The sequence below is a fragment of the Enhydra lutris genome, unplaced genomic scaffold (assembly GCF_002288905.1).
Source record: "Enhydra lutris kenyoni isolate GAN:26980312 unplaced genomic scaffold, ASM228890v2 scaffoldscaffold63, whole genome shotgun sequence".
NCBI classification, from domain to species: Eukaryota; Metazoa; Chordata; class Mammalia; order Carnivora; family Mustelidae; genus Enhydra; species Enhydra lutris.
In genome coordinates this window covers 869,164-894,273 of record NW_019154147.1, presented here as the reverse complement: position 1 = coordinate 894,273, position 25,110 = coordinate 869,164, and the positions used below count along the sequence as shown (strand labels likewise).

The window sequence follows — 25,110 nt, the reverse complement described above, 5'->3', positions numbered from 1 at the left end:
AAAAAAGGTGTATTTAAAAGGTAATGGAAATTTGTTATGCTAAGAAAACAAAGGAACACATTGATTATGTGTTCAACTCCTTCGCTCTAGTCAAGGTTATTCCCTGCAACTGAAAACACATAGATAAAGAGACACTTTTTTGCAGAAATGTTTTACACTTAAGACTCTTGGGAAGACCGTGAAAGCACAAACCTCGGTCACAAACACTTGACTCTCTTACAGATAAGGGGGGGCGGAATGCACACTTTCAAAATACCAAGTTGTATTTCGCACTGGAAACATCACTAAATCGTTGGACTAGTGAATTTATATAAAGTAATGTTTAAAGTTTGTTTTGGTTTTGTCCTCAACAATAGAGAGTAAGCACAAAGAAACAACATGGGTTCCAGGTTCCTTTTGAGATGATTTATTATTACTATCATTTTTGTCTTCTGCACTGACAAGAGACAAGTGGATTTTAAACCCAGGTGACCTGCGAGTCATTTTGAAGAGTGAAACAAGCAATATGATGATTGTTTACTGCCTTGTTACCCCTCAGCACTGCCTACGGTGGGAACCAGGGATCGCGCAGGGGTGGTGATAGCAAACAAGTTAAGAGAGAAACAAACTAACATAAAAAAAAACAGAAACCAACTCCTGGGCGTTTAACCAGAAGCAGCTCTAAAGTGATCACTGTGTCTCCTTGTCCGCTCTCCGGATAAACCCCCAAGTGCGCGCTTTTGCCTTCCCGCTCAGCGCGCGGAGCGCCATCCTCCCTTCACGCCCACCGAGGCGTAGCCCGAGGCCAACTAGGACCTGGGGCGCACAGGCCGGGGTTCCGGGACTCCGCGCCCTGCCGCGCGGGGGTAAGGGCCAGGAGCAAGATGCCGGCGCTCCCGGGCCAAGCCAGCCAAAGGCCGCAGGAGCAGCGGCTGCGGCCGGGGCCGGGGCGGGGCCCTTGGCGGGGCGGGGCGGGGCAGGGGCTGCCAGACGGGCGCGCCCGCCGCGCCGAGCATCCATTACGCACTCCGCCAGACCTGGACACTCCAGGGAGCTAGTGGCGCCCTAGCTCTAGAAGGAGCCAGGAGGAGGAGAGAGGCTTTCGGGAAGCGTCTCCTTTGAGGGAAAGGCGGTGGCGGCATTTAGGAAGAGGAAAAACAACAGCTGTACTTCGCCTCTAAGCGTCAGACTCTGACTTATACAGGCGCTCCCCGTAGCGGGAACTGACCTCCCGAGAGAACACCTATGAGGAAAGTAGAGGAAGAAGGTCCCTCATTTTCCTCCATCCACTCCCGGCCACCCCGGGAGGCCTGGCACCTGCGAAAGGTGGTACCCAGCGCTCGCTCCTGGGAGCCGGGGTGCCCCTCGGGGCTTGCTAGCTCCTAGAACCGAGCTCTTGATCGCCGCTGCGCGCTGGGAGCGTCGCCTCTGAGAAGCGGGGCTCATTCGCCCTCCCGCCCACCTTTTAAACATCTCACTTCTGCATTTATAGAATTCAGCCTCCTAGAATCAGAATCCTCTTCACGTATCTTGCACCCAGAAGAGAAAAGCAAGCGAGCGAGACATTCTGGCTGCAGGAACCTCTCCCCCTAGTGATGCAGTTATTTATAGCTCAAACTCCTGCCGGGTCTGCGTGAGCTTGCGCGCCCGGCTTCGCCGCAGCAGTGCAAACTTTTCCTCGGGTCGCGCTTTTCCGGAGCAATCAGTACAAGGTTCCAGGATTGAATGTTCCTAATCGGTAGTGTCATGCGCGTAGAAACGTGCATTTTGGTGTGTATGGGTGTGTGTTTTGGGCCGACGTTGGTTCATATGCTAACGCGTAACCGACAGCTCGGAGTCATGGTTTTCTCTGAAAATTTCTCTGAATGGGTTCAGCGTCAACACGGGTTGCAGATGTGGAAACTGGGATCAGAAGGTCAGGCTGGCTCAAGAAGTAGGACGTGGCGTTGGGTTAGGGGGGGTGTGGTTTGAGTGAAAGACGAGGGGTGCACGAAGAGAATGGAAAAAAAACACTAAATCACTTAAGTTTTTAGGGCGACATGAAGCGAGAATCAGTATCGAACACAACCCCTCCCCCCCGCCCCACATCACCATCATGACCTAAATCTGGTAACAGATTCCTCCGTTCTCCATACTTCAGGAACAATTAATTATTGGGATTCTGCTTTTAAGTATCGGGAAATCAACGTTAGATTTACAGTCTGGAAGACAACGGGGCGGGGGGGGGGGGTTGTGACATTGCTCAAGAAGCAAGACATTTCCATTGAGAGGATTTATTTTTCCCCAGCTCCAACTACAGGCACCGAAAGGTATTTTACCTTGTCAGTGGTTCAAAGGAGAAGAAATAATAATAATGATAACCATAGACAGGCGTATCTGGCCGCCCAAATGAAACCTCTTCTCTTCATCCAGAGGTAGCTTTCAGGATCCAGGTCCTTCGCAAGGTCTGACCACTCGGACTCAACTGCCGGGCAGATGTTTGGGGACTTGTAGTCGCCGAGGCGGCGTCTCGTTACCACTTCCACAGCCCCAGCCCGCCCCCTGCCTCCCCGGCCGGCCAGGCCAGCTGGACTCCCGCTGTCCGCGCGGCCCGCGGGACCCACGCGCGGCGCGCGCTGAATGGAGACGTCCCCGCCGCGGAGCGCGCACCGCTTCCTCGCTTCACCTCCGCGGCGTTATTGTTCCGCGCCGGCGGCCGAGCGCCAACCGCAGGCCCGCGCCTCCTCCTCCGACGCAGTGAGCACTTCATTAGTAACCCGAGCGTTTGGAGCTCACACATGTCACGGCCCCTCTGGGAAGGCTCGGGACACCAGCCGCTCGCCGACGGGCTGGCCAGGACACTAGAAGCTGCACTCCCCAGTCTCCGACTAACTCCGGCCGCAGCTTACCCCACCAGAGGCGAACACCGAGAGGAGGAAGAGAGGGCTAGAGGAAGAGATCTGACCCGCCTGCTAGCCTAGAGAAAGAGCTCGCTGGTCATCACCCCCCCCGCCGCCCACCACCCCACTCCGCCCCGCCGCTCTCCGTTGCTGCTCACGCCCTCTGGACTGGCCGCGCCAGAAATCCCGCTCCCGTCGGGCGGACGGCCCCGGGCACCAGGCTGAAGGCGGTTCGGAGTAGCCCAGCTTGCCGCCAGCCTGCCGGGAGCAGCGGGAGCGGTGAGGGGGCGGGGAGCCGACGGGGGAGGGTCGCCCCGCGCCGGAGGCGCGGCCGGCAGCCCCGCGGACGAGCCGGCTTGTGCAGGTAGACCGCTAAATAAATAACTCAGAACAAACTTTGCGTTCCCATCACCTTACCTTCCTTTGCAGCCTGCGCCTCCCCGGTGTGTGCAAAGCGGAGCAGCCAGATGTAGCATAAAATAATCCATGAAGGGTGCCGAGTTTGAAAAACCATGGTGCATGAGCAGGTTTTATTTTAGGTTTCAGTGGAGTCGTAGCTTTTTAAATGCTGTTTGCTCCGAAGTGGGTTCTTTTTTATTGCGCTTTTCGTATCGATTCCCCTGCTCGGCCTCCGGCCGGCTGCTCCACGTTTAGCTTTTTTTATTTTTTCCCCCTCCTGTTCGTTCGCACCGTGTTTGCTGCCTGCAAGTCTCCGACTGCAGACCGGCCGCTTGCTCCACACTCCAATAATATCAATTAGGGTGGAGGGGGCGGGGCTCCGAGCAGAGAGCCTCCGCCACTCGAGCTGACTGGCAAGCACAGCCGGCCTGCCAGGCGGCGATTCCCAGGGCCGAGGGGCGGGTCCCGGTGAAAAGGCCGCCCCGGCCGCGGGGGCGGGTTTCGGGGCGCGGGCCAATCGGCGGCGAGCGGAGTCAGGTTGCGGGTCCAGGATTCCCTCCAGATTCCGAGCTCCCAGCTTTCGCTAGATGCTCGGAAAGGGAGGACGCGGACGGTAGCCGAGGTGCGTGCTGCTGTGGACGCTCGGCTTTTAGCAACCGCAGCTTTCGTGGAGCAGAATCAATCCGAGAATAACGCTCCCAACTTAGAGTATTGTGTATATATAGCGGTACTCCTCGTGGTCTTTTAGAAACCAGAGGCAATGCAGGCCATCTCTCAGGTACCGAACATGGAGCCAGGAAAGTGAAATAAGCTGTCTTTAATTAAGTAAAGTGCCTTTTACTTTTTTGTTACTCAAAACCTCCGCGGGTCGGGTAACTTTGTTCTTTTCATTTCTTGAAAGATTTCTACTTTTCTTTTTTTTTCTGTTACTCAACAGAAGTCAGCTCTAGGCACCACCCAGCGCAGTCTCCGGAAGAATAAAAGTATCCAAATGTATTATGTTCAAACAATGTTTCCAAGAGTTTGCAACAAGCTCTGGCAAAAGAAACAGAGGAAAAGGGAGTGGAGAAAGGAAGTCTTTTGTTTTTTAGATGCCCTCCTCACCCCGCCCTATCATCTCACAATAGTTTGTTGGGGAAGTAGGACACGAAGAGAGAACGTTCAGAAGGTTCCGTATCACTTTTCTTATATGTTTTAATATTTTTTTGAGGTTTTCCTTGGATTGCCCCAATTTGAACGTTTCCCATTTCGCTGCATAAATTACACTTAATTTTAAAGAATGTTACCGCGCCTTAAATTCATAAAGCAAGACCTTTTTTGCAAACCGTTACATTCCAATAATTACTCAATTGTATAATTATTATTATTCAGGCTTTCAAAGGAAACGAAGAATAAAAAGTATAACCAACATCTCCAGTTGAATTCATCCAACTAAAATAGCAAGAACGACTGCGTAGAGAAATCCGTTTACCGTTAGGCAGTTTTGGACACTGCAATTCAAGAGGAGGGTAATGTAATAAGAGGAAGAACTTTAAAACCTTAATTGCGAAATCACCAATTTCAAAGGTTAGGGCAGAGTAACTTAATCACGTTTAAGATGAGCTCCGTGTTCTTCTTGTCCTATATTTCTCCCTTTAAAAAAAAAAATCTCATTCATGATTTGTCTTTATTTATAATAGGCACAAAGTTTGATCTCACCTAAAACTCCAAACTTTTTCCTATCATTTCTGTATAGAAATATAAATTGAGTTGCTTCTGGTATTTGTAGCAAAGACTTCTCAGAGATGACAGATTCCGAGATATTTAAGTTTTATTTTATAATAAATTGTCTCTTGCAGTTTTAACTTGCTTAATGCAATTACAAAGAAGAAAGAAATGGGATCTTTCTCTAACCTCTCTTTGCTTCTGTAGTTTATTTTTTTAAAATGTTACTTGTTTCTAGACATTATGCCTATTAAATATTTTAGAAATTATATCTAAAAGCATTTTAAGTGCCCTTTACAGCATGCATAGAAAATGTAAACGCTTAATAGATTAACCTTGAAAAGAAACAAACAAAAAAAAATGTAGAGAGCACTTGTTCAGAGAAAAGCAAGTGGTATTTACACAAACAGATATTTTAGAGTAAAAATTGTAAGGTAAAACATAATTAAAAACATAAATCTCCACACATATACTATAAAACTATTAATCTCAGAACCACAAACTCACAAATATTAAACCACTTCTATAGTTAAAATAATTCTACAGGATTTCAGCACTTTCTCCAGGGTCTCATCCCCACTACTTACAATGACACGAAGGTAGCCTTTAAAGTTTAAAATATTCCTTTCATCTATTGAATGACTAATACTCAGTGATGTGAATACGAATAACTTTCCATTAAACCAGGAAACCAAAGAAGTAACATCCTTCACTCTGATGAGTGTAGGTGGTATAGGGAGTCCCCTTATTGTGTCCCTTCTGTCTATCAGACATAGGGGCATGTGCAGCCTTGCTTTTATTTTTAGAGACAAGAGGTTTCACATTAAATGCACATGTGCCAGGCTGCTGACAGTTTTCCCAGCAGAACTGCTTAGTGATACTCATTTTTAGATTTACCAACCTTCTTTCTTTTGTATCTAGGTATATTGGTAAAGAAGTCATAACATTTAAATCAAAGTGAATGACTTAGTCAACAAAAGAACGTTCATTGTGCGGTATTATACGGCACGTATTTTAGTATATAAATTGTTAATAGAAGGTATTTGGCTAACAGAAAAACACATAAACCTATTTACATGAAGCCCTTGAAATAAAAAATAATCAGTTCACAAAACTTTCATATTTTAAAATAACACTTAATAATGAATTTCATTCTATCACCTTAAAAATAGTTTATTTTAGCTTCATGTCTATGATTTTTATATCTATGATTTTTGAATCAAATATATGATTATCTGTATAACAAATTCTAGAAAAGTAAATGTGCGTGTGTGTGTGTGTGTGTGTGTGTGTGTGTGTATAAAATTAGTTAGAAAAGAAATGATTTTCCAGAGCTATATCAAATGGTATATACAACCAACACGTGTGAGCCAAAGCAGAAATTCTGAAAACTATTTTTAAAATTTTTATGTATTCATTGTGCAGTGAATTTGATAGAGTAGCCTACATATATTTAGCTAATTTTAAATAAATGGAAATAATAGAGATAAAATTTAACATTTCCAACTAGGCTCATATCCCCTCTTTTGAAACATCTTTTATAAATGTATAGTAGAAAGATGAAAAACATCTATGATCAGATGAAAAGAAGATATACCCAACTTTCCTGCACCGTGTTATTTTTATTTAATTATTAATAATCACACATAACTTTACATATATGAAAATAAATGTACATTCAAGACACATTCCAAGTGAGGGTACAGCTGTCATCTCCTTTTAACATCCTTCAATAATAATATTCACCTCACTGTTTATCTTTGGCAGATATTCTATAATTTTAAGGAAGAAATAGTAACTGAGGAGTAAATTATAATGACTTCAGGGAATAAGTTCCTTGAATTTTCAAGTTCCATTATGCGTGTGTGTGTGTGTGTGTGTGTGTGTGTGTGCGTGCGTGCATGCGCACGTGCGTATAGTAAACAGGCCTTCAGAGGATAAAGTACAATCTGAGACTGCAGTATGTTACAAATCCAAGGTTGCCAAACTAGTTAACAACAATGAAATCAAAGGGCTCTTTCTGAACTACTACTTTTGCACTTACTGTCTAAATGCATTCACAGCTGGTAAATGTGAAAATGCAAGTTCATCACAGAAAAAGAGGTAATTTAAACTGAATTAGAAAAGGTACTGTGCAGAAGAAACTGATTATAAACAGAAAAGAAACATTATGTCTCAGTTAATAGATATTACAGAAAATTGGGTTCTCTATTTGTAATTTCAGTCAAAATGTAAACAATCTTTCCACTGTGCAAGAAATCATTTACATATTTACATTAGCATGGTTTATGCGGTGTATATAAAATATTTATTTGCAGTCCAGTATAAAAAATGTACATAAACTAGGCTCATAAAATACATAGTCATAATTTCACCTATTCTTCTAAGCCTCAGATTTAGTCGACAGTATATAGGAAGTCAGAGGTCAAGAATCAAATTATAAGTCAAGATTATATTTTGTGACTTTATGAAAGTTTACCTATATTTGTAAGCAGATAAATTGATACTGTTATGAAAACAACAAATATAATTCTCTAACTGCAATTACTGAGTTAATTCAAGACCTCTTAACAGATAAAAAAAATTATATCAAAATTGTAAGAGTCCAGTTGAATGTTGCTAAAGTGTCACTTGGAAATTTTCTAATCATTTATAATATTCAAAAGTGTTGAGTCAAATAACTTTTACTATGTGACTAATATTGAAAGAACTGCTAAATATAGCAGAGAAAATGGCACATTATCCTCATAATCACGTAACCCTTGTACAATACTCTCAAGAAGAATTTATTATTTTTAAATTTGATTTTGCCTGCAGAGGTTCTTCCTGTCCATTAGTTATATTTCATTTTGCCATAAGTCACCAGCACTGATAGGAAGAACTAGCTTAAATTATGCAAAGTACTTCTGCATGCTTTCATTGTTTCTTATCTTGCAGTGTTTTAGCTCTTAAAACCCTTGGATTTTAGGTGTCAAGGAGAGCTGTGATGATTCAGTGACCACCAGGGGGCACCAGGATCTCTGGGTGTTGGGCCAATCAAGTCTACACAGAATAAAGATGAGGTAATTATGAAATTAAATATATAATTATATGTACTTTTATCTATATAACTATATAGAAGTATATAATTAATATATATTTGCCCCATTGGCGCTTTTAAGTTTCTTACTCTCTTTGTACCTGTGCCAGCTTACTAAAGGCCTTCGTAAAAATTTGTGAGATGGTCTGACCTATTTCAGTCTATCGAGACCAAGTTAACTGAAGGGGCTCCAAAAGTACCTTAGAAAGTGAATTATATTGCAGAAAGGCTCTGTCCAGTTTTTTAAATATCTGAGGAACTCTGAGTCTCTAGATCGACCTCAGATACTCTTTTTTATATTCCACCCACTTAACTCCCCAGAGTTCTTTATCTAGGAAATAGGACCAGGCCGGGATTGAGTATTCTCTCAAACTTGATGGTACTGAGTTTTAAGGATCCCATGAAGTTCTTAGAACTCTCTAGCTTGAGGAGAATTTTAGAGACTACTTCTTACCATAGCCTTCTGCCATGGTTAATACTAAAAATGAAATTCTATCAGAATTTGCCTGGCTACTCTCAAGAAGGTCTAAGAAAAGTTCCAAACAGTAGGAATTTTTATGTATCAAAGTAATTTAGAAATAGGAGTTTTTATGTTAAGAGAGAAAAAATACATGAATAGTATCCCCAAACTATTAAATCATGCAACTGTGGGACTCTCCACACTAAGGTTGAAATTCTGTAGTCTGCCAAATGTGGTGCCTTATACTAACACCTTGACTTGAAATTCAGTTTTGTTCTGTGGAGAAAGTGGACAAATTTGTATGAGACAATGATCCTCCTAGGAGGAGAGGTATCATAAGTCCCTAACCCAATCCCAATTGTTGCGTTTCAACAATATTAGAAGCTCTTAAATATTGGGATGGTTCTAACTAAAAATGAAATGATCGGGAGTACCTCAAACGAGCACTCATTGTGAGGGAAAGAGAATTCTAGGCTTAATATTTGCTAGGTGAAGACATATTCCTGAAGTTCAAAAGCCCTCTGAACCCAGCAACCCAGATACAGTGTTTGTTCTAATTATGTAAGTATGAACTAAAAGAACTATACCATTGTAGCTCAAATGTGGGATAACAAGCTGAGAAGGGATCTATAGAGTAGGGTATGACTAGCTATTCTCTGTAAAGTCAGATTTCAAAAGTTATACAGTATAGCAGTGATGAAAATAAAAAACAAAATGTACCGAACATACCATTCATTTAGAAAAAATCTGATCCCTTTGAACTGAGTGCACCTCTAGGAGTTCTTAGACAGTTCTAGAGATGAGAAAGTCTCAAGAAAGAGGTGCTAGATTTCCTCTTCAGTTGGATAAGCCAACTTAAAAGAGATACATGACTATATTTCTTCCTAATGACGTGGATTGAACTGATTACAGATTCATAATCTAAGTAGCATAATATCTCAGAAAAAGAATACTAACAAAAAATCTCAGTTTAAAAAAAAATGGGATTTGGGGGGCACCTGGCTGGCTCTGTTGGTGGAGCATGGAACTCCTGATCTTGGGGTTGTGCGTTCAAGCTCCACATTGGGCTTCCAGCTTACTTAAATAATAGGATTTTCAAGTATTTATTAAATATTTAGGAAAGCACAAAGGAGCACATGCAGGTGAATAAGGCTTAGTCCTGTACTAAAGAGACCAAGTATCATTAGCAGGATTCCTTTGTGACTCATATTTCCTTTTAGAATCAAGAAAATATGTTTAGAGAAATAGGTAACTTGCCAGTTTTTCTCAGTGTTGATTTCAGCCATGTCAACAGTGATGATGTCTTCATAATCACATTGTTGACCATAAACTGTAAGATGATTCAACGTACAGTACAATATTATCATCTGACTTATCCAAGGTTGTTTCATTTTCCCCTCTCTGCACTCAGATTAGATAGAAAATTTTCATGAAAATTTACACTCCATCTCAAATTCTGTGGGGTTATGATTATCATTGTTTGGTTTTATAGATGCATTGCTTTAGCTAAAGCTATAGAGTTAACCTGGCACATTCTCCAGTTGATTTTAGATTGATGAAATGACCGAGGTCAATCTCAGTTTAATTATTTTAATATCTGATAGTCACTCTCTTGTCAGTCTTTTAACAGTCAGGCTCTGGTGGCAAAGTCTGTAAAACTAAGGATGTGAAAAATATGGCAGAAGGTTGCCTCATTTAAGGTTAGATTAGAACCATAAAAGACAAAACCTCCTTTATCTACCTCACAAGTACAAACACAGAATAAATTATCCTGCATTCCAATAAACAGGACAGGACCCCTTATGAGAGTACTTTCAGATCTCAACTTGGATTTAATGTTTCTATACTACCACATCTCTGTCTTTATTTTAACAATTTATATTTACATATATTTTTGAATTAAACTTTTGAAGAAATAATTACCTTCTAAATTTAAATAAAGATATACTACATTAACAGGCATGTCCCCAGATACTTTTAGGAAACTGTCCAGTAGATCATCACCTTTTAGATAAAAAGTAGTTGTATCCATTTTACAAAATAACAGCTGTGACTCAGTTGGTTATACTTGTTCCCAAGGCTATACAACAAGATGGTAAAGATACTGAATGAAAAAGAAAAAAAAATGCAGTTACGAACTTAGGATTGATGTTAGAGTTCTATGTATTCAAATATCTCAAAATATAATGAATATTTTTAAATTCACCCATTTAAATTTTTTTTAAATTTTATTTTATTTGTTATTATGGGGGGGCGTGGATGGAGAAGAGAGAGAATCTTAAGCAGGCTCCACGCTCAGCACAGAGCATAGAATGTGCTATCCCTCAGATTATAAAACATCATATTGTAATGACTATACTTAGAAGAATAAGGCCTGGTTTTTAGAGTTACCTCTTCCTTTTGCTATCTCCTCCTTTTGTCTTTTCTTACTCCCTCCTTTGCTCCTTTCTTCTTTAATTTGTCTCTTCCCTTCATTCATCACACTTTACAAAGCACATTCTATCCATCAGCATTTGGCTAGCTACTGGTATGCAAAAATAAATAGGAAATGGTCTCCCTGATGGTACATGACAGAAATATACACAATTAACAGATAGTGCATTTTAATGACAGAGGTGGTCTGTTAGATGTATGCACAGCGGTAAATCAGACTGGCAGAGCATTCTAGAAGGGACTGGCATTTTAGATTGATTTGAGGTTGCACAGAAGACCTGGTCAGATAAACAAAGGTGATATGGGAAAGGAAATTTCACACAGCGGAGATAATATGTAAAGAGCAGGATGTGTGTAAGTTATAGTTTACTGAGGAAACAGAAACTACTCTAAACATTTTAAGCTGAAGAAATTTGATTTAAATGATCTTGAAGGTAGATCTTATGATGCCAAAAAATAGCCTTATGTGTGAGTTAGGCAGCGCATCCTTCCTGAATTGTGACTTAAGACAACCACAATCCCAGCTGACACTTTGACTGCAGCCCGTGAGAGACCCCAGCCAGAGGATCTAAACAAGTGGTACTGGATTCCTAACCCATAGGAACTGGGGTAATAAATATTGGTTGTGGTAAGCAGATGACTTCCAGGCTAACTTATTATGCAATTATATAAAACTAATGCAAGAACTTTCACAAATTGTGGTAGGCACCTAATTTCCAAATTAATTCTCTTCAACTTAAAATGCTTAGGGTAATTTGTCTTTCTACAGTACATCTATCAAATCACCTAGGTAATAGGGTTCAGTTGCTCCATGTAATAACCAACACTTAATATTTTCCATATTTATATTTTACCCATTCTATGTAGTGATATCATACTGTGGTTTTAATATTAATTTATCTGATGACTAATGAAGTTGAGTATACCTTTATATGTTTAATGCCCTTCAGAATATCATAATTCATGAAGGGTCTGTTAAAAACTGTCCTTTTATTCTGAGTTGTCTTTTTGTTAGAGATTGTAGGAATTTTTCACATATATAGATAGGCCTCCTTTGTCAGATATATAAGTCTTGTCACACTTTGTGGTTTACCTTCCATTTGGTTCATGATATCTTTTGATAAAATGTTTTTCATTTTACTTTTTTTTAAATTATGTTCGGTTAGCCAACATAAAGTACACCGTTAGTTTTTGATGTGTTCAGCAATTCATTAGTTATATATAATACCCAGTGCTCATCACAATATGTGCCCTCCTCAATACCCATCACCTGGTTACCCCATCCTCCCCTCTCTCTCCCTTCTGAAACCCTCAGTTTCTTTCCCAGAGTTCAGAGTCTCTCGTGGATTGTCTCCCTCTCTGATTTCTTCCCATTCAGTTTTCCCTCCTTTCCCCTATGGTCCTCTGTGCTATTCCTTTGTTCCACATATGAGTGAGATCATATGATAATTGTCTGTCTCTGCTTGACTTATTTCACTTAGCATAATTCCCTCCAGTTCCATCCTTGTCAATGCAAACGGTAGGTATTCATCCTTTCTGATGGCTGAGTAATATTCCATTGTATATATGAACAATTGCACTACTAGGTATTTATCCCCAAGATACAGATGTAGTGAAAAGAAGGGGCACCTGCACCCCAATATCCATAGCAGCAATGTCCACAGCAGCCAAACTGTGGAAGGAGCTGACATGTCCTTCAACAGATGAATGAATAAAGAAGATGTGGTTCATATATACAATGGAATATTATTCAGCAATCAGAAAGGAAGAATACTTTTTTTTTTTTTTTAAGTTAGCTCTATACCCAACATCGGGCTTGAACTCATAACCCCAATACCAAGAGTCACATAATCTACCAACTGAGCCAAATACACATCCCCCTGAAATTCTTTATTTTAATGGTTTAATTACTCATTATTTTCTTCTGTGATTGGTAATCTTACATTCTGTTCAAGAACTCTTTGCCTAATCCAAGGTCACAAAGATATTTATTTCTGTTTTCCTCTAAAATAAGTATTGTTTTACTTTTTACATTCGGATCTTCAATCTACCTGGAATTGATTTTGTTTATGGTGGGAGGTAGGGATCAGGATGCATTTTTTTTTTTTTTTTTTCTGTAGACTGTCCAGTGAACCCAGCATCATTTTTCGGAAGACCCACTTTTCTACATTGTATTGCAATAGAGCTTTGGTCATAAATCCGGTCTATGACTATATGTGTAGAAGATCCTGTTAAGTTTTAAAGGAAATTTTATTGTCAAAGAAATCATGCTAGTACGGAATCTGCGTATTTATCTGTTTTGATAAGAACAAGAAAGGAAATGTGCTATTTAAAATCTGATGCCATCACATACAGCTCTATGAAGATCCCAATTTTATTAATAGGAATTCAAAAATCTTTCTCTCTATTTTGATACAAGATCTAGTTATTATCCATTTTAAGTTTACTCTCATTCTTGGAAAATATATTGCTTACTTTAGACAAGCCCACAAATGTTTCTTCTGCCCAAACTCTTCTTCCCATTTCACTGGCTAAGAAGTAGCAAGCAGTGCCGTGAATGATATTATGAATCATGAGAAAGATTGAAAAGCTTTTAAAGGCATGTCCATCAGCTGTTTCTAAGAGAAAAAGGATCCAGGAGCCATGCACTCCATCTGCTTCCAGTTCTTCCCTTTCCTGTGTTGTGCAGCCTGGGACAGAGCACAGGTATAAAGTGATTATAAATGAAGTGATTAAGGTAACTTGGAAATTTAGATATAAAATACAGTATTTAAGTTTAAAATGCATTACCTGTCCCCTATAATTTTGTATTGTTCTTTTAACTGAGCTCTGTGCTTCTGGTTTTGCTCATACCCTCAGTCCATTCACTGAAAGAACACCTGCCAGAGGAACCTTTTACTTTATTATTTATTTGTCTGTCTGTTTGTTTACCATTGCTCTTTAATGAGATCAAAGTCTTCCATGTCTGTTTTGGGGGGGGTAGAGTTAGCATAGTCCCCCAAACCCTGCCACTCTCCTCAGGACTGCCCTCCTTTCAGGCAGATTCTAGGATGGCAAGGAGAGGCCAAGGAGAACTCCAGGAGCTGGCGCCAGGACTGTTTTTGGTGGGCAAGTAATCAACGCACCATTCCAAAACTGTTTGTGGATCCTTCTGTTTATTTGTTTAAAATTTTTATTTTATTTTATTTTATTATTTTATTTTATTTTATTTTATTCTCTTCTATTCTATTTTATTTTATTTATTTTATTTTGAGAGAGAGAGAACATGAGCAGGGAAGGAACAGAGGGAGAGAGAGAATCTGAAGCAGATTCTACACAGATCATGCCGGTGGGGCTCTATCTCACGACTCTGAGCTTATGACCTCAGCTGAAATCTAAGAGTTGGAGGCTTAACCACTGAACTACCCAGGTGCCCTGTGGGATCCTTTTAAAAACATGTATCACAACAAACCACTCCTCCACTGGAAATTCTCCACTGGCTCCCATGTCACTTAGTGGTAAAAATCAAGTTCATTAATGGCCTTAACGGTCCCACCAAACTAGGACCCATCTGATTCCCCTGTCTTGTCCCTTTCCCTTCTTCTCATTTTTTCCATAACACTGACTTTTTGCTTTTCTAATAGGTCAGGCAGTCTTCAACATCTGGACATTCAAATTCCCTATGTCCTCTGCCTGGAATGTATGTAATTTCTCTAGACATTTACATAAATCATTCCTTCACTTCCTACAGTTTTACTCAATTGTCTCTTCTCACAAAGATTTCCCTTGGGTTTCTCTATCCCTTTAGTCCTTTCTCCAGATTTTATCATGTCTCAATATATTATAGCTTTACTTACCTTGTACATTGTCCTTCTCTCCAAACTAGAATAAGGATTCGTAAGGAGAGTGGATTTTAAAATTCCATTTCCCTTGTGCCTAGAACAGTGCCTATACATTTATGCCAGGTACTTAATTGTTAAATAAATGAAAGGTTTTCAGTTAGTTTGACCTTGTGTTTTATAATTAGCTTTAAAAAGCTATGTGTTTTATGAGGACATTTCCTACAGTTTAGATTACTTGGAGACAAGATTTTTGGCAATGCCACTGGTAGTAACAATTCAAATCTGTGAAGAGCATTAGAGTAGCTTATATATAAAATTCAAGAGAGGGAACAACATATCAGAGGATATATATTCATTTTTAAAGAGAGCTATAACTATTAAACTATAGCAAACCATTATTATGAAAATAAGGCAGAATTAGGCAAAATAAACTTTCTTTATACATGCTTAGTATATAAAAAAAATCATCTCTGAGAGTTCAGGAAGATCTAAAAAATCCTCCAGTTTACCTACTTAGAAATGAAATATGATGACAAAGAACATGAAAAAGCATTATTCCTTAAAACACAAGTTTCTTAAAAGGAAGTTATATAAGAGCTATAAAGCAATTCTTTATGTGATGAGCAGAAATACCTTGAAGATGTATGCAAATTGTGTGTAAATGTTTATTTTCTTGGGGCGGGAGAGGGTGGTTAGTTTCCCAAATCTAATTGTTGAAGGAATCCAAACTGAAAAAAAATCAGAAGCCAAATTTAGATCAATGATTTTTATACTTTCATCCAAGAAGCTTCATCTAGGAAGCTTTTTTTCTTTTTCCCCCAAATCATCAACACCAGAGCCCCATTGTAAGGAATTTGATCTAATCTAGTGTAGGGTATAGACATTAGTATTTTTTTTTTAAGCTTTTTGGGTGATTCTATTATATATCTGGAGCTAAAAAAATAATGGTTCTAAAGCAGTGCTGTTGAATAGACATATAATGTAAGCCATATGTAATTTAAAATTTTGTAGTAGCCACATTAAAAGTATTAAAAGGAAATAGGCTAGAGAAGATGTTGCTCAAAGGTTAATAAAGTTCCAGTTATAAGATGAATATGTTCTGGGGAGCTAATGTATAGCATAATGACTATAGTTAACAATACTGTACTGTATACCGGGAAGTTGTTAAGAGAGTACATCTTATAAGATACTTCTTTTTTTTTTTTTAAAGATTTTATTTATTTGACAGAGCGAGATCACAAGTAGGCAGAGAGGCAGGCAGAGAGAGAGGGGGAAGCAGGCTCCCCACTGAGCAGAGAGCCCAATGTGGGGCTCGATCGCAGAACCCTGAGATCATGACCCGAGCTGAAGGCAGAGGCTTAACCCACTGAGCCACCCAGGCGCCCCAAGAGAGTTCATCTTAAGTGATCTCAACACAAAGCAAAAAAAAAAAAAAAAAAAGTAATTTTGTGAAGTGATGAATATGTTAACTAAACCTATGGTAATCCTTTTGCAGTAAGTATATCAAATCATCTTGTATACCTTAAACTTATACAATGTTATATGTCAGATATACCTCAATAGAGCTGGAAAGAATTTTAAATAAATACTGAAATTCATTTTATTAATACCTTTTATTTCACCTAATATATCAAAAATATTATCATTTCAACATGTGTCACTAACCACATTTCAAGTGTTTGATAGCTGTATGTGGCTCGTGGGTATCCTATTGGGTACAGTGTTAAGTCAGAATGGCCTAGAAGTTTTGTTAAAATAGCTTGCGCAGAATTTCTGAACCAGTAGGTGTAGGACTGGACCTGAGAATTTGCATGACTAACAAATTTTCAAGTAAGGTTTTGCTTCTGATTTTGGGATCACACCCTGAAAGCCACTGCTTTGAAATGGTGGTTCTTAATGTTAGCTGTTTATTGGAATCCCTTAGGCTCTTTCAATGTACTACTGGATTCCACACCTAGAGATTCTGAGTTAGTCGATCTGAGATAAGGCCTGGTCTTGGGTTCTAAAAAGATTCTTAGGTGATTTTCTTAAACTTTTTATTTTTGAATAACTGTAACTTCACAGATGTTTTTCATTCATCCAGTTTCCTTCAGTATTAACACTGCACAACTACTGTATAACATTAAAGTCATGAAGTTGACACTAGTACAATACAAGGAACATATTCAGGCATCACCCATTGTACACACACTCATTTATGTGTGTGTGTATGTGTATGTGTGGTTTTATGCAGTTTTATCTCATGTGTAGATTTCCCATAGCCACCACTATAATCCACATACAATTCTGTATGCTTCCCATTTATATTCATAATCATCCCCTCCCTGCAGCCTTTCTAACCCTGACAACCACGGATATCTCCTCCATCTCTATCATTTTGTTATTTCAATAACTGTACAAATGGAATCTTACAGTCTGGGACATTCTGAAATTGGCTCTTTTCACTCAGTATGTGTGAGGTTCAATCAAGTTGTTGAATGTGTCAATGGTTCATTCTCTTTTTGATGAGTAGCTTTCAATTATATGAAGGTACCACAGTTTATTTACCTGTTCATCTACTAGAGGACATTTGGATTAATTCCAGGTTTGAATCACTACAAATAAGGCTGTGAATGTTCATGTATAGGCTTTTGTATGATCATAAGTTTCCATTTCTCTAGAATAAATACCCAAAAGTACAACTACTGGATCATATGGTAAGCACAAGTTTCCTAAGAAACTGAACTGCTATGATCCTTTTCAGAGTAGTTCTACCATTTTACATTTTTGATTAGCATGTCTGAATGGTCAGTTTTTCTATATCACTGCCAGCATTTGGTATTATCATTTCAAAAAAATAGTATTCATTAAGATATGTAGTGTTAACTGACTGTGGTTTTAATTTGCATTTCACTAACAGCTAATGACACTGAATATTCTCCCATGTGCTTTTTTGCCATCTATATAACCTCTTTGGTGAACTGACTCTATATCTTTTGCCTATTTTACAGTTATATTGTTCTTTTTGTTTTTGTTTTTGTCTTTATATTGTTAGGTTTTTAGAGTTTTTTATATATTCTAGATGCCGAACTTTTTATGGATATGTGCTTTACCACTATTATCTCTCAGTCTGTGGCTTGTTTTTTCATCCTCTTTACAAGGTCTTTAACAGGGAAAAGCTTTTAAATTTGGTGAGGTCTAATCTATTGATTTTTGTTCTTTTATGAATTGTGTGTTTGTTTTCAAGGCTAAAATCTCTTTGCTTGCCCTAGAGACTTAAGACTTCCCCCTATTTTTTTAATTAAAAATTTGATAGTTTTACCTATTATGTTTAAAACTGTGATCCTTTGGACTTAATGCTCTCTTTTAAGGTGTAAGGTTTAGGTAAATGTTCATTTTAGGGGCCTATGCTCCAATTGCTGCAACATCATTTGCTGATAACACTTGCCCAACAAAGTCTGAAAACTATTGTAAACTGGCAGATTAATACCCCTACATCTCTCACTCCTGTTCTGGTGCATCCTGTAAGTTATTTAAAAGTATGTTTCAAGTGTCTCAGGTTCCAAATTTACAAATACATCTGGAGTTTGGCTAATTCCTAGTTGAGGTTCAGTTTTATTAATACAAATTTTATTAATACAATGTACTAAGAAATTAATAAAACTGAACCTCAACTTAGTTGAGGTTCAGTTTTAATACATTCTTCACTTTCTTCTCCACTTCCCCCCCTTCCCTCTTATACTCTTCCTCCTCCCTTCCTTTTTATTCTTCTTCCATTTTTCCTCCTCTTTCTCCTTCTCGTAGAAAATTAGGTTGCAGATACCAGGGATGTAGCCATGAACAGATCATATTTGTCTTCATGGAACTTATACTGTCCACGAAGGAGACAAAATGTGAACAAGTAAAAACAATGCAATTTCAGAGTACTCTCTGAGTATTTAGAGACCAGTAAATGTTAGTAATATAATAAAGTTTATTAGAAGAAAAGACTACCATAAATCAAGATGTAAGCAAAATCCTTTGTCAAGAAGTGATATTAAAGCTAAATCTTGAATTAATGACATGAAAGGAGGCATTTGAGCTAAAATCTGGGGAAAAGATTTTTTCAGGTTGAAGGGACAGTTGTAACAAAGGCCTTAAATTGTCATTGAGATCGATCCCTTTTAAAGACACAGAAGGTCAGTGTGGCTTAAGTTGGAGAGGATGGTTTGATTCTTTTTTGGAGTTGGTTGGTAGATCTTATGTGTTCTTCAAGGCAGAGGTAAGAAATTTTTAATTTATTGTCATTCCATGGTTCAGTGTTAGTGTGTTCTAAAAAGGGAAGTAATGTGATTCACATTTTAAAATGATCATTTTGACTTATATGTGCAAAAAGTCATAATTGGGAAAACCAAAACAAAACGGGCCAAAATAGTTAGAGGACTCTTGGAGAATTCCCAGTGAGAGATGATGGTATTGTGGACCAGGGTAATACCACTGGACATGGAGAGAAGTACTTGGATTCCAACTACATTTTGGATTTGTACATGTGGTAGATGTATGGAGTGAACATAAGGGAGGAGTCAAAGATAAATTCACTGATATGAAAGATTAAATAATGTTACAATTTACCTATATGGATAAAGCTAGCAGAAAATGGATTTGTGAGTTGGTAAATATCCTGGGTCTGTTTTGTACTTGGTTAGTTCTGAAATGGTTACAATATATCCAAGTTGAGATGTTAAGTAGTAAAATGGACATACAAATTTGGAGATCAAGGGAAAGGTCAGACACAAACACATGCATTTGTCATATAGTAATTAAAGCCTTAGATCTTTTGAAATCACTCAAAGTGAGAATATAAATAGAGAAGAGGACATACAATGATCCCAACATATAGGGGTTGTCAAGAAGTAGAAGAGAAAGTGAGGACTGTTGTAGTTGAGTGCATTGGTCAAGAAGAAATTCTTGAGATGTTTTACAGTGCAACTTAGTAAGTTTATTTATGTAGTAGCACAGGGACAGGACCCCTGGGCAGAAAGAGCTGCATTTTTGCTTTATGAAGCTGGTGGTTATATGCTTAGTGTTCAAGGGGGAGGGAACATGCAGGAAGTATTAAATCATAAATGTTTTCTTCAAATTTCTACTCCTAAAACTACGAGATTTCTCTGATGCTTATTCTGTTTGATATTAACTATCAGTGAGATTTACAGGCAGTCATGAGATCCTTTAAGAAAGTAACAACTGCACCTATTTAATCCTTATTGAAACTATGCAGGCTATAGGTCAGCCTTCTGAGCTAAAAGTGAACCTTCTTCTGCTTCTATCTCTCATCAAGGAAAGCAAAGGAAAGTGTTTAAACTAGAACACAATATGGAAATGTTTTCCAAGGAATGGTCAGCTCTGCCAAATACTGACAAGAGGTCAAGCATAATGAGGATTTGAATAAGACAGAGAAGTGGTCATGGGCTGTATGCATATGTACTTTATGGTGATAGAAATATGATGGCAGAATTTTCTGTTTCTCTGGTCCTACAGTCTAAAGAAAGGATAGAAGCAAAGTTTGAGACATGATAAGTTTTTGCAATATTGTGGCACATACAGGATTGAAAAGGGCTAGCAAAATGAACTAGCTGAAAACTTACTGATTCATATAAGGAATTGAAGAGTTCAGGCTGGTTTTAGAACTAACCAAAGCCAGGGAATCAATAATTTACCAGGCTCTCTTTCTTCCTGTGCCTTTAATTCCCCACTACCCACTGGCCCCCCTGCAATCCCCAGCTTTATTGGATGAAGTTGTTTCTGAGAGAGGTACATTCTCTGGAGGTTCTAGGACATAGGATGGGGAGAGGACACTGCAGAGAAGTAGGTGCTTTGTAGGAGGAGTAGATGGGGACAATAGTTAGGATTATGTAGGTTGCAATTAATTCAACAAACACATGTTTTCAACTATTTCCCCACTTCCATCTATGAAAAAGTGTTTTGAGGAGTTGACTCTATCCTTATCATGTACATAAAAATGTTCATATGTATGTTCACACATTATTTGTGACATATGAATACATATGTCTGTGTGTATATATGTGTGTGCGTGTATATATGTGTATATATATACACATATATATGTATACACGTATATATAGTATATATATACACGTGTATATATATATACAAATAAATGACTTATGTTTTCCCCTTTTTGTTTTTTTAAATTGAAATACAGTGTTTCTGGAAAGCAGGTAGTCATATTGTTCTAGTAGTTTCCTGAACTGCCTCTGAAAAGGACTGGGCAATGATTTTTTTTTTTTAATATGAAGTAATTATGGAAATATATCCAAGTCCATAATCTGGGACCTGTTTAAGGAGAGTGCATATCTTTGTGATATAAATCTAGCTTTAATCTTTAATGCTCAAACTAACCTCAAGTAGACTGTATTATGTACAGCATGTACTTGATCACTACTTTCAATATGTAGAACAAATTAAAAAACAAAAGATGTCAAAAGATAACCCACTAAAAGAAAAGTAGATTAAAAAGAGAAAACATATTATTACTTTAACTTGCATTAAGCCCAACTCCTAGGTCCAATTTCAGCCATTCTTGAGATGTAAAATGATCAATGCCACTGGCACACTTCCTTTGCATCTGCTGTAACAAGGCAGAAGTTCCTTGCAAGGAAAACATCTTAAAAGGAAGAATATGAAACTGGAGTTCCCAACAGAGTTCCCTGTCAGAGCTTGATGGAGTAAGATCCTTTTAGCTTAGTACAGAGGATTATGCCCTGACAGAAGCCGTGTGTGTGTGTGTGTGTGTGTGTGTGTACATGTATATGCACACACATATGTGTGTGTGTGTATGCAGTTGATGGGAGAAACATACTCTACATGCTTGTAACAGGTTAACTTGTTCTTTATATCCAAAGAGCTGCCCATAAACAAATTCTCTCTGCACCTTGCAGATCCCACAATTGATTAGTCATTTTTAATAACGCCATCAACTCAGTTGGGAGGAGGAAATATAGTTGCAAAATGCTATCCATATATCATTATCTTTCAAAGACAAACTACCTTTATTTGGGAGAAGAGGAATTATTAAAGCAACTTATGATCTACCAGGTGTGCTATATAGGGATAGACTGGGGAAACAAGTATGTTATCAGTGTAAATTTCTTGGTATTATGTGTGATGGTTTTCTCAATTCAAAGGTTTCCATATAAGAGCTCTCTTTTTGTCTCTTCTTGAGGTATAAGTTCTAGCATCACATAACCTCAAATAGTGCTCATTAAATTTTCTGAGCACCTGCTCTATTCCCTGTGTTTCCATCATACAAAAGTTGATAATGAATTCTCTATTCCATCTCACCATTTGCTTTCATCCATTTTTCTCAAAGGTTTTCAATAACTATAGCTTCAATAACTCAGGCCTAAGTTCTAAGACTGCACTGTTAGAAAAATTGTATGAAAGGAAAAGAATTGATGGTACCTATTCACTAATTGAATGTGATTTTTGTAATAAGTCCAGCTCTTAGTACCAGACATATATCTTGGAAATAAATACCATCCAGGGAACACTATCAAAAAGGTTATTACAGTCTTACTCTGGGGTACATTGTTAAATGATACATAATGATACACATATGTACATCTAGGGTCAAATCCCAGTCCGTATTCTTTTTTTTTTTTTTTAAGATTTTATTTATTTATTTGACAGAGATACAGCGAGAGAGGGAACACAAGCAGGGGAAGCGGAAGAGGGAGAAGCAGGCTTCCTGCAAAGCAGAGAGTTCGATGTGGGACTGGATCCCAGGACCCTGGGATCATGACCTGAGCCAAAGGCAGAGGCTTAAGGACTGAGCTATCCAAGTGCCCCCCCAACCCCCGCCAAGTCCCTATTCTTATTTGCTTAGTGATTTAGGGCAGGTCTCTTCAAGCTGTTGAGTATCAATTTTCTCATCTGTCTAACAGAGATGAAAATGTGTATCTCCCAGAGCAATTTTAAGAACTCAAAATTAGGAATATAACTCATTTAACACAGTGTTTTGCAGTCAAATTTTACAAAAGCTACCTTTTAAGCAAAGACACTATTACTAGTCTTTAACTATATATATAATTTATTGTGGACTACTTAGCTGACTGATTGACATGGAGAAGTTGCTAAATGGCCCTGGTTCCTTTGCACATTCTGACTCCATCCCAACATTCCTACTGAATGCCTCATTCTCTCCAGTCTACTCTGTCTCTTACTTGGAACAAGTTACAGATCTTTGCCATAGTGGAGCTGTCATGTATCTGGAGTCGGTTTGAAGAGCCCCAATCCCTGAGCGCTTCTGCAGAATGGATACAGTGTTGATCTGTGCCACTCTGTCCCAGTCCCCTGGCAACCTGGTACTGCAAATTAAAAACACTAAGTACCTCCCACTTCTGCATGAGTAATTCTCCCTCTGCTTAATTGCCTCTTTTGCATGAAGGAAAAAGTGTCCTGCTCCAAGAGACAAGACTTGACTAGAAGAGAGGATACCTCTGACTGTATGTGAATACAGACAGAAGGAGATGTTACCCCTCAGGGTCCTTGAAAAATTCTACGATTTACCCTTTCTCATCAGAAGAGTAATTTTCATGCTATACTTATTTTCATTCTGGTCAGGAAGTTAGTACAAAAATTTATTTTGCTTCAAATCCTTGTTCTTTGACTCTTCCCACTTCTAGCTTACTTTCATCCTGTTTCTTAAAGGGATTTATTTCTTTCTTTCAAAATTCACATCTTAAAATGCAGTTCAACTGAATATGTATTTGTATATGTATATGTATGTATATATTTTTATTTTTTTACTTTTTGTGATTTTTATTTCTTTTTTAAATTTTTTAAAATTTAATTTTATTTTATTTTTTTCAATGTTTCAAGATTCATTGTTTATACACCACACCCAGTGCTCCATGCAATATATGCCCTCCATAATACCCACCACCAGGCTCACTCCACCCCCTTTACCCCCTCAAAAATCCTCAGTTTGTTTCTCAGAGTCCACAGTCTCTCATGGCTTGTCTTCCCTTCCAATTTCCCCCAACTCACTTCTCTTTTCCATCTCCCAATGTCTTCCGTGTTATTTCTTATGCTCCACAAGTAAGTGAAACCATATGATAATTGACTCTCTGCTTGACTTATTTCACTCGGCATAATCTCTTCCAGTACCATCCATGTTGATAAAAAGGTTGTATATTCATCCTTTCTGATGGAGTCATAATACTCCATTGTATATATGGACCATATCTTCTTTATCCATTCATCTGCTGAAGGGCATCTTGGTTCTTTCCAGTTTGGTGACTGTGACCATTGCTGCTATGAACATTGGGGTACAGATGGCCCTTCTTTTTGCTACATCAGTATCTTTGGGGTAAATACCCAGTAATGCAATTGCAGGGCCATAGGGTAGCTCTATTTTTAATTTCTTAAGGAATCTCCACACTGTTTTCCAAAGTGGCTGCACAAACTTGCATTCCCACCAACAGTGTAAGAGGGTTCCCCTTTCTCTACATCCTTTCCAACACTTGTTGTTTACTGTCTTGTTAATTTTGGCCATTCTAACTGGTATAAGGTGGTATCTTAATGTGGTTTTGATTTGAATCTCCCTGATGGCTAATGATGATGAACATTTTTTCATGTGTCTGTTAGCCACTTTTTTGTCTTCTTTGGAGAAGTGTCTGTTCCTGTCTTTTGCCCATTTTTTGACGTGATTATCATTTTCTGTGTGTTGAGTTTGAGGAGTTCTTTATAGATCTTGGATATCAGCCCTTTGTCTGTAGTGTCATTTGCGAATATCATCTCCCGTTCCATGGGTTGATTCTTTGTTTTGTTGACTATTTCCTTTGCTATGCAGATGCTTTTGATCTTGATGAAGTCCCTAAAGTTCATTTTTGCTTTTTTTTTTTTTTGCCTTTGGAGACATATCTTGAAAGAAGTTGCTGTGGCTGATGTCAAAGAGGTTACTGCCTATGTTCTCCTCTAGGATTTCTGAGATTCCTGCCTCATGTTGAGGTTGTTTATGCATTTTGATAAACATACACAGCTTATCTTTGTGTGTGGTGTAAGAGAATGTTTGAATTTCATTCTTCTACACATAGAAGTCCACAATATGGGAGCAGCCAACTACATAAGACAACTGTTAATCAAGATAAAGAGTCATATTAATATGAATACAATAATAGTCGGGGATCTCAACACACCACTCTCAGTAATAGATGGATCATCCAAGCAGAAAATCAATAAAGAAACAAGAGCATTGAATGACACATTGGACCAGATGGACCTCATAGATTTATACAGAACATTCTACCCTAAAACAACAGAATACTCATTCTTTTTGAGCGCACATGGAACTTTCTCCAGAATAGACCACAAACT

At 38.6% G+C, this 25,110-nt stretch overlaps 1 protein-coding gene across 4 annotated transcripts in view; it reads right to left on the bottom strand.

Moving 5' to 3' along the window:
* The window catches only part of LOC111158797 (EPH receptor A7), a 167,300-nt gene extending 163,913 nt beyond the window's left edge, over positions 1 to 3,387 (bottom strand). For 3 of the 4 annotated variants that reach the window (XM_022521054.1, XM_022521055.1, XM_022521056.1), the window contains exon 1: positions 3,276 to 3,372. In XM_022521054.1, the coding sequence (XP_022376762.1) occupies positions 3,276 to 3,372 (97 nt within the window). Of the gene's footprint in view, positions 1 to 3,275 lie in introns of all 4 variants that reach the window. The other variant, XM_022521057.1, reaches the window with a different exon arrangement.
* Positions 3,388 to 25,110: the final 21,723 nt, after the last annotated feature.